The sequence below is a fragment of the Thamnophis sirtalis genome, unplaced genomic scaffold (genome assembly GCF_051295495.1).
Source record: "Thamnophis sirtalis isolate CommonGarterSnake01/CBP01778 unplaced genomic scaffold, rThaSir2_p1.2 scaffold_2, whole genome shotgun sequence".
Taxonomy (NCBI): Eukaryota; Metazoa; Chordata; class Lepidosauria; order Squamata; family Natricidae; genus Thamnophis; species Thamnophis sirtalis.
The window spans coordinates 115,264,534-115,278,802 of record NW_028261382.1 but is presented as its reverse complement, the minus strand read 5'-3'; the positions used below and the strand labels follow the sequence as shown (position 1 = coordinate 115,278,802).

General features: G+C 44.3%; 1 protein-coding gene across 1 annotated transcript in view; it reads left to right on the top strand.

The window, feature by feature from the left end:
• COLEC10 (collectin subfamily member 10) overlaps positions 1 to 13,620 on the top strand; it is a 30,658-nt gene extending 17,038 nt beyond the window's left edge. The window contains exons 3-6 of the mRNA XM_087706748.1: positions 128 to 199; positions 4,796 to 4,849; positions 10,130 to 10,225; positions 12,558 to 13,620. Coding sequence (XP_087562874.1) covers positions 128 to 199; positions 4,796 to 4,849; positions 10,130 to 10,225; positions 12,558 to 12,949 — 614 coding nt within the window. The 3' untranslated portion in view covers positions 12,950 to 13,620. The remainder of the gene's footprint in view (positions 1 to 127; positions 200 to 4,795; positions 4,850 to 10,129; positions 10,226 to 12,557) is intronic.
• The last annotated feature ends 649 nt before the right edge of the window (positions 13,621 to 14,269 follow it).

Below are 14,269 nucleotides of genomic sequence, written 5' to 3'. Positions count from 1 at the left end.
AAAACAAACTGGACTCGGACGGTGTAAGCTCCTGCCTTGACCTGGGGGTTGGAAGACCTCCAAGGTCCCTTCCAACTCTGTTGTTCTATTCTATTCTAAACTCCTATTTATTATATTTCTGATTCAGGAGACAAAGGAACAATTGGAGATATTGGTGAACAAGGAATGATAGGCAAAATCGGACCAATTGGCAGAAAGGGTAAGTATTAACTGATCGCATATCTTCCCTGGATGGTCAACCTCAGTATAAAATTAAAAATAAACACCTGCTATTTATGTTTCCAAATGAAACTGAAGGCTTTTATTTTCAAAACACAAGTACTGTTAACTTATGCTTCCCGTTCCACGGCTACCAACATGAACCCATTCGGACTGTTTTTGGTTATTGTCTTATGTTTTTGGAAAAGCTCTTCATAACCACACATTTCAATTTTCCTCAATAATGCTCTCGGCTGAGTTCATTATAATTTAGAGTCTGCACACTGAAATGCAAGAGCAAAGTACATGGAAGGAGGAGGAAAAAAAATAACTAAAGGGCTTCTTTTAAAACAAGCATTTGACACACTTGAGTTCATTTCACCAAAACGCTGAAAAATGTAAAAAGCAGAAGAATGGTCAGCGGGCATCAATGAAGGAAAGACCATCATTGAGTTGCAGTTCTCCTCAGTTCCCAATCAAGGATAGGACCTTCTTAGTCTGTGCTGGGACAACTGTAATTCATTAGGGTGCAAATGCAGAAGGTCATAGATTCAAACCCCATCCTTTCCAGTAAGATTAATAAAAGTCTCAGTCAATCTATCCAAATTCCTACATCCCCTTCAGTACATCCCTATCAACCACACATCCTGGAAGCTCCAGGGTCAACTTTATTTCGAAAGCAGCCTTTTTGGGGTGCAAATGGAAAAGGTCATGGATTCAATCCCCGTCCCTTCCAGTAAGATTAATACAAATTCTCAATCTAGCCATGTTTTTGCATCCCTCTTGAACAGCTATCCCCTTCGGTTCATCTTTATCAACTGTTGTTGTTGTTAGTTGTTAAGTCATGTCTCAGTCATCGCAACCCCATGGACAACGTTCCTCCAGGCCTTCCTGTCCTCTACCATCCTCTGGAGTCCATTTAAGCTCACACCTACTGCTTCGGTGACTCCATCCAGCCACCTCATTCTCTGTCATCCCCTTCTTCTTTTGCCCTCAATCTTTCCCAGAATTAGGCTCTTCTCCAGTGAGTCCTTCCTTCTCATTAGGTGGCCAAAGTTTCAATGCATGGCTGTGAAAGTTGGACCCTATCAACTACACCTTCTGAAAGCTACATGGCCAACTTTATTTTGAAGGGAACCAAAGTGTGGATATGGGATTTCCTTATAGAAGCAGGAATTTTGGAGTTGACTAGTCATAATGCAGCTCTGTTGGGAGTTTGGCTAATAGGCATTTGGGAATTCATGTTATGAGGTAGGCAGACATTATCAAGTTCACATACACATTCATGAACAACATACACATTTCTATGCAATTCTCAGATGTTTCTAGAATAAAAATGTTCCAGGGGCATTATCTAATTTGGCAACAACTGTTTCACTTTTCTTTGTATCCAAATATGTGCTTTTTTTTTTTTTACTCTTAGTTGTATATTTTCCAACTGTTCCTTGCAGAACTCTTCTACCTTAGAAATATTGTTGGAAATGCACTACATGTTTGATATGTCCTCACAGATTTCCAGGAATATTTACATCCAGGAATTGTAAAAGTCATTCCAAAATTTGATGTTTCTTCCTTGCGAAAATGTCATGGTTGCTTTGGAAGCAAATTTCAGATTTTTGTTTGTTTAAATGCCCTACCTCTTTTCAGCTTCAGATTCTTCACCAAGTGTGGAAGATATGTAAAATGCAAAGCAGATTGGGGGGGGGGGGCAAAAATAAGAATGGAAAGACTGAGTTTGTTACAGAAAACATATGCAGATGGAGATGGAGGTGGCAGCCATCACATATATAATCCTTCCTCCCACTGGCTGATTATTCCCTTAATGCTGAATATGGTAGTGAATGCAGAATTATAAACATACACTGCAAACAATGCAGAAATACAGAAGATTGCTTTCTTTCCTTTCCAATTGTTCTATTGAAAATTATCTCTTTTCCTTTCAAAACAGAAGTTCCACTGAGCTTTTTGTCCTGCCAGGGGCTAATAGCAACTAGGGATGGATTGTCATAAAATGCAGTGAGGGAAGGAAAGTTAAACCTCCTATGTATTGCACCTCCTATATACTGCAATCCCATTTAAAAAAAAATCTTCCACCTTCAGAATTCCCGTTTATTCATACAATAATATCCTTAAGTGCCTCCCAAACCTGCAAAAAAAAAAAAAAATTCCACATTCCAAAAGTGAAATGCATAACCTACCTGTATTAGGTATATTCACTTATTATATCATTCACTCTCTTCAGTTATTGTCCGTCTCAGTTTTTGCTGCAATTTCCTGAAGAAACAAAAGGTACCAGGCACATCCAGCCACTGAATCTTTAAACTTTTAATGGATTATCTATTAAACTCTGAATTTTACTATCAGGAAGCAAAAGCTTTCAGAGTCTGCCTTGGGAAGTCTACAGTAGACCAAAATAGATTCAATTGTATGCAGTAGGAACTTAATTCAGTGTACAGGATGTCCTTGACCTATGAGCCAAAAATTTCTTTTGCTAAGTTTGTTAAGTGAGTTTTTCCCCATTTTACAAACTTTCTTGCCACAATTGTTAAATGAATCTGGCTTCCCCATTAACTTTGTTTGCCAGAAGTGATGTCACCCACGAGCTAACACTTCCCATGACCCTTTACATGTAGGATTCACTTTGGCCTAGCCGGGTGACCCACCATAAGTTTTCAGAAGAAAAAAATTCTGGGAAGGACTTCAAGTCCCTCAACGAAGTATTCGGCCCCTTTCCTCGTAGGGAATTTTGCTAAGGTTTTCCGGATCCAAAAAAATGATCCTGGAAGGACCTCTGCCTCTCTGCAGTGAGTACCAGCACCCCCTCTTTGCTTTTTTGCTTTCACAGGACAAAAGCAACAACAACAATAAAAATTTCATTCACTTTTCCATCCATTTTCACACACACACTCCTTTCCCTAACCGAAGGGTCTGTGCTCTGGCCTCACCCTAACACTTTCCAGGCTCTCTCGGTAAAACACACAGAGGAACCAAGATCCAGCTATGATTGGGAGAAAGATTTCATCATCACTCACACACATGCAGGCATACACACATTTCCCATGCTTTGCCATGCTTTAAAATTAAATTTTAGGGAATTAAAATTTAGAGGTACTCACCTTCTTTCAAAGCAGCCTTTGAACTCAAACTCAGAACCTCTTTAAAACCTAGATCCAAATGGCTAAGGCCAAGATAAAGTCCACCCACAGACTCAATGGGGTCTGTGCCGGCATGGGAGGCTTACCTGGGCCATATCCATTGGTTAGGCTAGCTTGGAATCCCATCTGTGGGGTGCCAATTGATGAAAGAAATGTCCTTCTGGGTTCGGCTCCAAGTGGGGAAAAAGACACTGGAGACATGGAGGCTGCTTGGAAAGATGGTTTAATGGTGGACAGGACCACATGGCTTGAGTCGTGAACAGAAAAGGGGATCACATGCTTCAATGTTGGTGGAGAAAAAGAGAAGGGCCAAGGGAGGGGCTTGCAGGGTTTTTTATAATCTGTTCGGTCCCACCTCTCTCTTTCTTGTTCCTGTGTAAGAAATGTATTCTGGTTGGTTGTCAGACTCCCATGGGGCCATGCAGGGGCAACTTTCTAGGCTGTGTTTTGAATCCAGGTTTCTTTGAGTTCTCAGATGCCATGTGGTGAGTTTCTGTGAAAATCTAATACCACCTTTATTATGTAAAGTGGACTAGCTCAGGCTTTAATGGCTCATTGACAAAGGGGGTGGGGGCAGGAAGCTGCAGGGAGTTACTTGGTCTTTAAAACATGTTTCTTCCTTTACACATCCATGGAAATGTAATATTCCGCCTTTTCAATATTTCCTAGGATACTTCATTTTTCTAGGAGAGGGGTGGGTTTTAACTTCCTATGGAAGGTTGCACAAGGTGATCACATACCATATTTTTTGGAGTATAAGATGCGCTTCCCCCCCATAAAAGAGTGTGGAAATGTTGGTGTGTCTTATACACTGAATACAGCCATTTTTGGCCTCCCGAAGCCCGGCCCCCGCACTCCATTTTTGTGAAAAACTAGCCATTTTTTGCAAAAAAATGAAGGCTTTTTTGCCTTCCCTCAGCCCCCAGCAGCCCTCTGCAGGCTTCAGCAGGGCTGGGGGCAAAAACAGGGGCATTTTTGCCTTGCCCCAGCCCTGCTGAAGCCTGCAGAGGGCTGCTGGGGGCTGAGGGAAGGCAAAAACTTTTTTTTTCTTACTTACCTCTTCAAAATCTTGGTGCGTCTTATACACTGGTGCATCTTATAGTCCGAAAAATATGGTAACCCAAGGACAGTGCAACTGTCATAAATTCCTGCAAATTCCAAAGCACCCGAACCTTGATCGTGTGACCATGGGGACGCTGCAACAGTTGCACGACAAACGCCAACAGCACCATTTTCCATGCTCTTGCAATTTTGACGTCACTAAACAAACCGTTGTAAGTCAAGGACTACCTGTATTCTGTAGAACCTAATCCGGCGTATGTAAAATTGAACTATTTACCTTGTCCATCCCACTTATGCGCTCTATCCATTTCTCAAGTCCTGTTTTGTGAATGTGCCTGCAACTTTCCAGTTGAAGGCAATTTATTTTCTTCTTCATTTAGGTGACAAAGGAGTCAAGGGGGAATCTGGAATCGTTGGAGGGAAGGGCAAAGCAGGTACACAATTGTTTGTTCTTCTTTTGCATTCCTGATGCCTTTGTTGTCTTCCAGATCAGAGGCAATCAAATTGGTATTGGTATTGGTATTTTATTATTTGTATGCCGCCCTTCTCCGGGAGGACTCAGGGCGGTGAACAATTCAAAGGGGAAAAAAGGGGGGAACATAAAAGACAAAATACAAATAATAAAATTGTAGCCACTGTGTACCTTAGCACGTTGGTCCAGAAGGCAAGGAGGAGGAAGGGTGTTTCATTATCCTAGCATGTCCCATCACCATCACAGCAGAGGGCAGTAGCAGCCAAATCTGACTGATCTCAGATAAATTAAACAGAATCAGACCTGACAAGATAGCGCAGACATCCAAGGGGCTGAAGGCTAAACTGAGAATGAAAATCAATGGAAATAAGAAAAAAAAAAACGATGAAGTGGGCATGATGAAAAATCTCTGGAAGTTCACTGTCGTTATAAGCTTCTGAAATATCAAGGAGTCAGAATCAGAATAGAGATGAAAGGGAGCTTGGAGGTCTTCTAGTCCAGCCCCCTGCTCAAGCACTATTTCAAACAAGTGACTGTCCAGTGTCATCTTAAAAACCTCCAATGATGAAGCCACCCACCAACAGAAGGCAACTTCTGTTCCACTGGTTGATCATTTTCACCGTCAGGAAGTTTCTCCTCAATTCCAGGTTGCTTCTCTCCATCCATTGTTTCTTGTCTTGTCTTCCGGCGCTTTGGAAAATAAATTGACCCCCTTCTCTTTGCGGCAGCCTCTCAAATACTGGGATACTGCTATCATGTCCCTGCTAGACCTACTTAACTCTAGACTAGCCAAACCCAAATCCAGCAACTGCTGTTCATGTTTTTTAGTCTCCAGGCCTTCAATCATCTTAATTGCTCTTCTTTGCAATTTTTTCCCCCAAAGTCTCAACATCTTTTTTTTTTAAGTGGTGACTAAAACTGTTTGGGATTAGGTTGGGAAAAGGAGACTTATCTGATCTCTCCTGGAGGCTGTTCCTTTACCCCCAAAAATCAGCCCCTCCTTGTTTCATTTCCTATCCAACCCCCAGAAGACCTCCCCCAAATGTGGGGTCAGAAACAGTTTTCCTCTGCCAGATTTAATTCCCTGCGCTAATTCTGGTTAGATTCATTAGACAGGCAGGTCTTTAAACAGAAGTGCCTAGAAACTACATATAGTCCTCAGGGGGTGGACTTCTGGGGGTTCGCACAGGTTTGGGTGATCGTCTAGCTAGGATTCTGCCCTGGCGAACCCCCAAATGCCATCCCTGGCTGGCCCTGCCCCTCCAGCCCCTCCCAAGAGTCTCCATGTGGCCCATTCATCATGCCAGGTAAGTGCAGGGCCCGCGCAGAGGCTTGGGGGATGGGGGGGAACGGGCCTACTGGAGGTCTAGAGGTTCCGGAAGTGTAAAAACGGACCTGTTTCCAGCCTTTGGAACCCTGGGGAAGTAGTTTCCACCCTCCAAGAGCCTTGAGGAGAGCCTCCGGAGTCTACGGAGGACAAAAAACACCCCCGCCATGGTGCAGGAGGTTAAGTAGGCCACGCCCACCCTGGCCACACCCATCCAGCAATGGGGCAGCCCACCCCTGATAGTACTCTATTTATGATTGTTGACTTAGTGACTCTTTGAAGTTACAATAGGCTACCCCAAGAGTATTTACAACTGGGTTATGAAGATCCAATCTCCCAGCAGTCACATGACTGCACTTTATGATGTCTTTGCTTAAAATTGGCATTTACGTCTGATTTTCAGAAAAAACACCCCGTAGCAAACCGTTGTTTCACTTAAAAAGACCGCTGCAAAAAAACCCTTGTAAAATAGGGTCGGTCACATAGGTGACTTACTCTACAAATATTACTGGTCCTAGGTTAAGAGCTACCTACGAAAAGCCAATTTTCTGAAAACATTCTTAATAAACAGTGTTTTCTTAAGCTAGAGGTAGGATTGCTATTTTTAAAACAGCCCCATTAAGAGGTAGCCAAGAACTCAGTCTGGATCTCTGAGTCAAATATTGTTTGCCAAGGGATTGTTTGAAGGGAAGGAATAAAGCCTTTCCTGCCCTTTGAAATGGCACAGTCCACTTCAGTCAGAATTATTAGGCCTGCACCAATTAAAATGCCACAGTGAACCAGCCCTGTGCCCTCAGCCATTTTCATTTAATTAAATCTTTATGAAAAATATAGATTCAAAACAACGTTTTTAATGTTACACCTAATGACTGTAGTCACTCAACGTATTTAATGAGGTCAGTTAAAAAACAGAATGTGTGTTCATAGAACAAGATAAGCCTGGTTAATTTTAACTTTGGCTTGGTTTTTGCGTCTTCGTAAGGGATGCAAAGCCAGCTGGTTTAGTAAGTTTAGGATTTGATCCAGTCTTTCCCAACCTCAGGCATCTAAAGTTGTGGGGACTTCAACTCCCAGAATTCCCCTGCCAGCATGGGTCAAACAACCACCATCTTGCCCAAAGGGTCGCTTTTTAGTGTTAGTCCTTGACTTAGGACCAGGTGGCTGTAACCAACCTCATTTTACATTTTTTGCAGTATTGGGCCAGTTTTCCCTAAAATCCAAAATAAATTCTGGTTTTCAGCGACATCACAAAATGCAGTCATGTGAATATAGCCATTAAATGGCCATGCCTCTATCCTAGTGCTCCTTGACCTCTCAGCGGCCTTCGATACCATCGACCATGGTATCCTTCTGCAGCGGTTACGGGAGGTGGGAGTGGGAGGCACCGTCCTTCAGTGGTTCTCCTCCTACCTCTCGGACAGGTCGCAGTCAGTGTTGTTCGGAGGGCAGAGGTTGACCTCCAGGCCCCTCAACTATGGGGTGCCGCAGGGTTCGGTCCTGTCCCCCCTCCTATTTAATATCTACATGAAGCCGCTGGGTGAGATCATACATCGGCACAGAATAAAATACCACCAATATGCGAACGATATACAGCTGTATCTGTCCGCCTCGTGCCAACTCAGTGAAGCAGTTGAAATTATGTGTCAGTACCTGGAGGCTGTCAGGGTCTGGATGGGAATGAACCAGCTTGCACTCAATCCCGACAAGACTGAGTGGCTATTGATGCTCCCTCCCAAAGATTGGCCATGTACTTCATCTCTCAGGCTGGGGGGTGAAATTATATGCCCCTCAGAAAGGGTTCGCAATTTGGGAGTCCTCCTGGACCCACAGCTGACTTTAGAACATCATCTGTCGGCTGTGACCAGGGGGGCATTTGCCCAGGTTCGCCTGGTGCACCAATTGCGACCCTACCTGGACCGGGAGGCCCTTCGAATAGTCACTCACGCCCTTGTGACCTCAAGACTGGACTACTGTAATGCGCTCTACATGGGGCTGCCCTTGAAGAGTATTCGGAGACTTCAGCTTGTCCAGAATGCAGCTGCGCGAGCGATCGTGGGTGCACCTCGGTACACCCACGTTACACCTATCCTCCGTGAGCTGCACTGGCTGCCTATTGGGCTCCGGACACACTTCAAGGTGCTAGTCATTATTTTTAAAACCCTGCATGGTATTGGACCTGGGTACTTGAGAGACCGCCTCCTGCCAATTACCTCCCTACGACCGATCAGATCCCACAGATTAGGCCTCCTCCGAATTCCATCGGCTAGCCAGTGTCGACTGGCAACTCCCTGGGGGAGGGCCTTCTCTGTGGCTGCTCCGGCCCTCTGGAACGATCTCCCCGTTGAGATCCGGACCCTCACCACCCTTCCGGCTTTACCGCAAAGCCTCTAAGACCTGGTTGTTCCGGCAGGCCTGGGGCTGATGAATTTCCAGCCCCACTGGAATTGTTGTGACTGTTGCTTTGTTTTAATTTGTCTCTCTTTTTGTTTTCTTGTTTGTATTCCCCCTTCCCCTCTGCTTGTTAGCCGCCCTGAGTCCCTTGTGAATAGGGCGGCATACAAATTGAATAAACATTCAAACATTCAACTCTACTTTTTATGATGTTGTTAACTCCCATAAATCTACCAGATTTTTATTTTTAAAAAGCAGATTTTAAAATATATATATATACAAAATACTTAGTGCATATATAAATGATGTGGTTCATTTGCAAGAGAGATTACCTAGAAAGGAACAGCAAGAATTTCAAATCTCCCCTCTTACTTCAACATAGGATCAAATTCAACTTCTTTTGGCCTCTTCTACTTTGCAAAATACAAGCAGCAACAGAATTGCCTCTGGGTTTTGTAATAGGTTAGTTCTGGAACTCAAAAGAAGCCCCAGCAGAAGATAATGGCAAACATTTCCACAATACAGAAAGTCTCATTTAGTGATCACAACTGGGACTGGCAAATCGGTCATTAAGCAAAGAGCTCACTAAGTGAAATCGTAATTGTGCTTATGATCTTACTTCAGCTGCCAGGTTTCCCAAAAATATGCCCTAATTGATTCTTGAGTCTCGAGCCAAATTTCAAAAGAAAATTAGTCATCTATTAGGAGCATTTATTTTGGCAAGACCTTTTTGCAGTCAGATCCGAGCCTTATGTGTCATAAATCACATTCCCCAATGAGGTGCACCCCTCCCAGGTCTGCTGTGGTAATCTGAGATCCGATCTGCCTCTAGTATGCGTGGAATGCACGCCCCCCACTTTCCTCACCATGGCAACTTTAGGAGTTGACATCAGCTTTTGTTTGTTTTCTGTACCTGTGAAGGTGATAAATACGAGGACCAGTGTTGTTGTGGGATTTTTTTCCATCACTGTTGTAAGTTCAAGCAGTTGCTATTCAAGGCAATCACTAAACTAAAACTATCTGCAAGGCCAAGGCAATTCCTCCGACATCATCAACTCAACTTAAGGCTTTGTTTATTTTGAGGACAAAAAAAATATCTGTATATTTTGAATTATTTGTGAGAAACTGAGATACGTAAATATAATAAATCCTCATCATCGTTTAACGACTCTATAATCCCTTGCGGGGTAGAGTCTGAGCAACTGAATGAAGCTAGCAGAGTGTTTACTGGCCCGGATGCCTTTCTTGTCGCCAATGCGGGGTTTTGTTCAGCGGATATATTCTCATTGTGCCCAGAGAGAGAAATATCTGCCTCCTCCTAGGATTGATCTCACAACCTCCTGATTGTGAGGCGAGAGCTCCCCCTCTAGGCCACCCCACCACTCCTAAACATAATAAATAACTACAGTTAACATATTATTAAGATGGAAGAGGAAATAGAATTAAAATTGCTTCGGACACAAATCTCACAGCATCACGTTGTTCATCTTAATAACTAATGCTTCTATATTTATACTGAGTTAGGTGGTGTCTGTGATTGTGGGAAATATCGCAAAGTTGTCGGACAACTGGACATCAACGTGGCCCGACTCAAAAATTCCATTACCTTCGTAAAGAATGGTAGGTTTCACATCCTTCGCTTTTGTTGGCTTCTCTTAAATTGGGGGTTCACGTGGGACCCCCTGGAAGTTGTACAAATTTTGTGTCTACCAATTTTGTGTGAGGGATTTTTTTGTGCCCAACTCCATCAAAGACTGTGCCATTAAAATTCAGGGGGAAACTGCCAATTTGGGGTGGCATACTGTTTCCTTCTTTCTGATAACAATTTTGACATGAGCCGATAGCAAAGGGAAGTGGGTGGACTTCTAACTATAGAAATGGCAGAGTTTGGGGGCAGAATTACTAAAGTAGATTATCAGGGTGCATAAGATGGAGATGTGCTACAAACTCAAAAACATCTTTCCTGAAGATTAGAAATCCCTTTGGATTATATATAAAGGTTAATTAAAAAAAGAAACAAGTTAGATACAGTTAAAGTTTTTATTATTAGGGGGGGAAATGTTATGATACAAGATATAGTCAAATAAAGGAGGGATAAGAATAACAACGTATATATAGACATGGGTATAACATAAGGACACTAGATGTAAATTTTAAACAGTGATTTGGAAAGGAGGATTAGAAAACTTTGTTATTAAATATTATGGATGTTTAGCTAGAATAGGACATAAGGATTTAGTGTTAGTGAAGGATTTTAGAAATAGTAATTGAAAGGCCAGTCTGTGGTTATGTATTAAATCTTGGTATATTTTATGATGAAGGACGCTTAAACAATTATAGTCAAATGAAAATGGAGATATGATGATGGTGACATGTATAAATATTTGAGTTAAAATGCTTGAGTTAATACGAATTATGTTTGTTGACTGTGGAAGAGATGCACGAAGTCTTTTTGTAACCAACTGATACACTTTCTACAGCGTGTAAAGAAGGATGTTGTGTTTGTTTTAAATAAAAAATAAAAATAAATTATTAAAAAAACATATTTCCTGTATCCAAGTTGTGCTTAGCCATTGCCCTAGCATTTAAGATTACATACCGCTCCCATAAAGCTTTACAGCACCCTCTGGGCAGTTTGCAATGTAAACATATTATTTGCTTCTTGCCCGCAACAATCTGGGTCCTCATTTTACCAACCTCAGAAGGATGGAAGGCTGAGTCAATCTTGAGCCCCATCAGGATCGAACTCCAGGCTGTGGGCAGAGTTAAACTGCAGTACAGGTGGTCATCAACTTACAACACTTCATTTAGTGACTGTTGGAAGTTACAACAGCACTGAAAAAAAGGTGACTTATGGCCGTTTTCCACTCTCGTGACCATTGCAGCGTTCCCATGGTCACATGATCAGTCTTGGCAACTGACTCATGCAATACTCTAGGCCCACAAAGGCGAACCTACGGCATGCGTGCGACAGATGGCACGCGGAGCCATTTCTGAGGGCATGCCAGACATTGCCCTGTCAGCTCCAGCGCGCATGTGTGCCCTGGCCAGCTGATTTCCAGCTGTTTTTCACCCTCCCCAGGCTTCCCTGACAAAAAAAACACCCAATATGCAAGGCTTCTGAAGCCTCTGGAGCAGTGGTTCTCAAACGGTGGGCACAGGGGTCGCCTGAGACCATTGGAAAACACATATTTTTGAAAAACTACGGAAAACATAAAACAATTTTAGGTTTGAGGGTCACCACAAGATGAGGAACTGTATTAAAGGGTCGCGGCATTGGGAAGGTTGAGAACCACTGCTCTGGAGGGAGAAAAAAACGGCCCAACAGGCAACCCGGAAGTCTGTTCACGAACTTCCAGTTTGTGTGTTGGGCCATTTTTCACCCTCCCCAGGCTCCTAGAAAACCTCTGGAGCTTGGGGAAGGCAAAAAACGGGCCTACCAGGCCCACCAGAAGTCAGAAAATAGGCCATTTCCAGCCTCCGGAGGGCGTCATGGGTAGCGGGGAGGATCATATGTGCATGCACAGGTGCACAGCACATGGGGGACACTGAATTATGGGGTGGGCACATGAGGTGTGCTTTTGGCACCCGACGCGAAAAAGGTTCACCATCACTGCTCCCAAAGTAAAGTCAATGGGGAAGGCAGATTCACTTAACCATCAAGTTACTAACTTAACAACTGCAGTGATTCACTTAACAAATGTGACAAGAAAAGTCATAACATGGACCAAAACTCACTTATCAAATTTCTTCCTTAGCAACATAACTTTTGCCTCAATTGTGGTCATAAGTTGAGGATTACCTGTACTGCAGTGTAACCACTGCACCACTAGGGGTCTTCCATGTTTTATATATAGACATCTGTGTTTATAGACTTAGGCACCCTGAAATGGCTATTGTTTAAAAAAAAACCGCAGGGTTTTATTTGACTTTATATTTCTCTTTCTAAAAGTGTTAGCAGGCATCAGAGAAACAGAAGAGAAATACTACTACATTGTTCAGGAAGAGAAGAACTACAGGGAAGCCCTCGCTCACTGCAGGATTCGAGAAGGAATCTTAGCGATGCCGAAGGATGAAGCCGCTAACACGGTGATTTCGGATTACGTCTCCCAGAGTGGCTTCTTCCGAGTCTTTATAGGCCTGAATGACATAGAGAAGGAAGGCCAGTTCATGTACGCAGACCGTACACCATTGCAAAGCTACAGCAATTGGAAGGAAGGAGCACCCCAGGACTCCGAAGAGAATGAGGACTGTGTGGAGATGCTCAGCACTGGGAAATGGAATGATACGGAATGCCACCTCACCATGTATTTCGTCTGTGAATTCCCAAAGAGGAGGACGTAGGCTGAAGGAGACACCTAAAGCGCACTGTGGAATCGTTCTCTGTCAGCTACCGGGTTTAGGACTGTCTTCCCCCAGCATGCGGTCGCTCAGGCTACTTGGACTTCAATTCTCATCATCCTGAACAGGGCTGGGCTTCAAAAATTTCAGCAACGGGTTCTCTGCCCGGTTGCTGGGTGGGCGTAGCCATGGTGGGCATGGCCTAGTCGGCCTCCTGCACCACAGAAGAGGGGGGAGTGCATTTTTGCCTTTCCCAGGCCTCTGGCCTCTGGGAGGGCGAAAACTGTTTCCCCTGGGCTCCGGAGGCTCTCCGAAGGCTGGAAACAGGCCTGTTTCCGGCCTTCTGGAACTTTTGGGAGGCCTGTTTTTTCCCCTCTCGAGCCTCCATGTGGGCCCTGCACTTACCTCGCATCCAAAACAGGCTGCATGGAGACTTCTGGGATTGGGCGGCCTATAAATCTAATAAATTGAATTGAATTGAATTCTGGGATGGGCAGGGCAGTGTGGGCAGGGCCAGCCAAGGGTGGGATTTGAAGGTTCTCCAAACCAGCCATAATGTTAGCGATAGGTTCTCCCAAACCTGGTCGAACCTGTAGCAGCCAACCTCTGATCCTGACCCCACACAAGCATAGAAAGATGAGGAGTGGAGTTCAAGGTATAGGGAGGACACCACATTAAGGCCTTTGGAAAGAATCTGGTTCGCAATGAAAGAGAATATCCATAGCTCAGGGTTGAACCGTGGGATCCTTGGTGCTTTATGAGCTTGGTGGTTTGCTTGCAGATGTTTCATTACCCAACTAGGTACCGTGTTTCCCTGAAAATAAGACAGGGTCTTATATTTTTTTGACCCAGGAAATATGGCCTTGGGCTTATTAAAAGGGGAGGGCTTATTGTTTTTGGGTTTCCGGGCTGCTGCTTCCTTGCGACCGGGCTCCCAAAGAGCCTGGCACAGTCTCAGGGTCGAATGGCTGTGTTGCGCTGTCGCAGCAGCAACACATCAGCCATGAGGTGAACACACTCGTGAGCAGCCACCCAGCAACCCCGCTTTCCAGCCAGGCACAATGCCGCTGACCGACCTAGCGCTACCCAGAAGGCACCAAGCAACGCGAGCGCCTGTTCACCGCCCTCTGCCTCCCGCAGCTCAGCACCTTCGGAATGCATCTAGGCGAGTGAATGGGGCTCTGCATGGCTGGAGAGGGGGGGTTGCGCGAGCGGCTTTTCCGCTCCCCGCTCGTGCAACTCGCAGGCTCACGATGCCCTTAGCTAACTCTACAGTACCTGCAGAGCCAGGGCATCTCTGCTGCTGGCGCCGCCAGCCGCTTG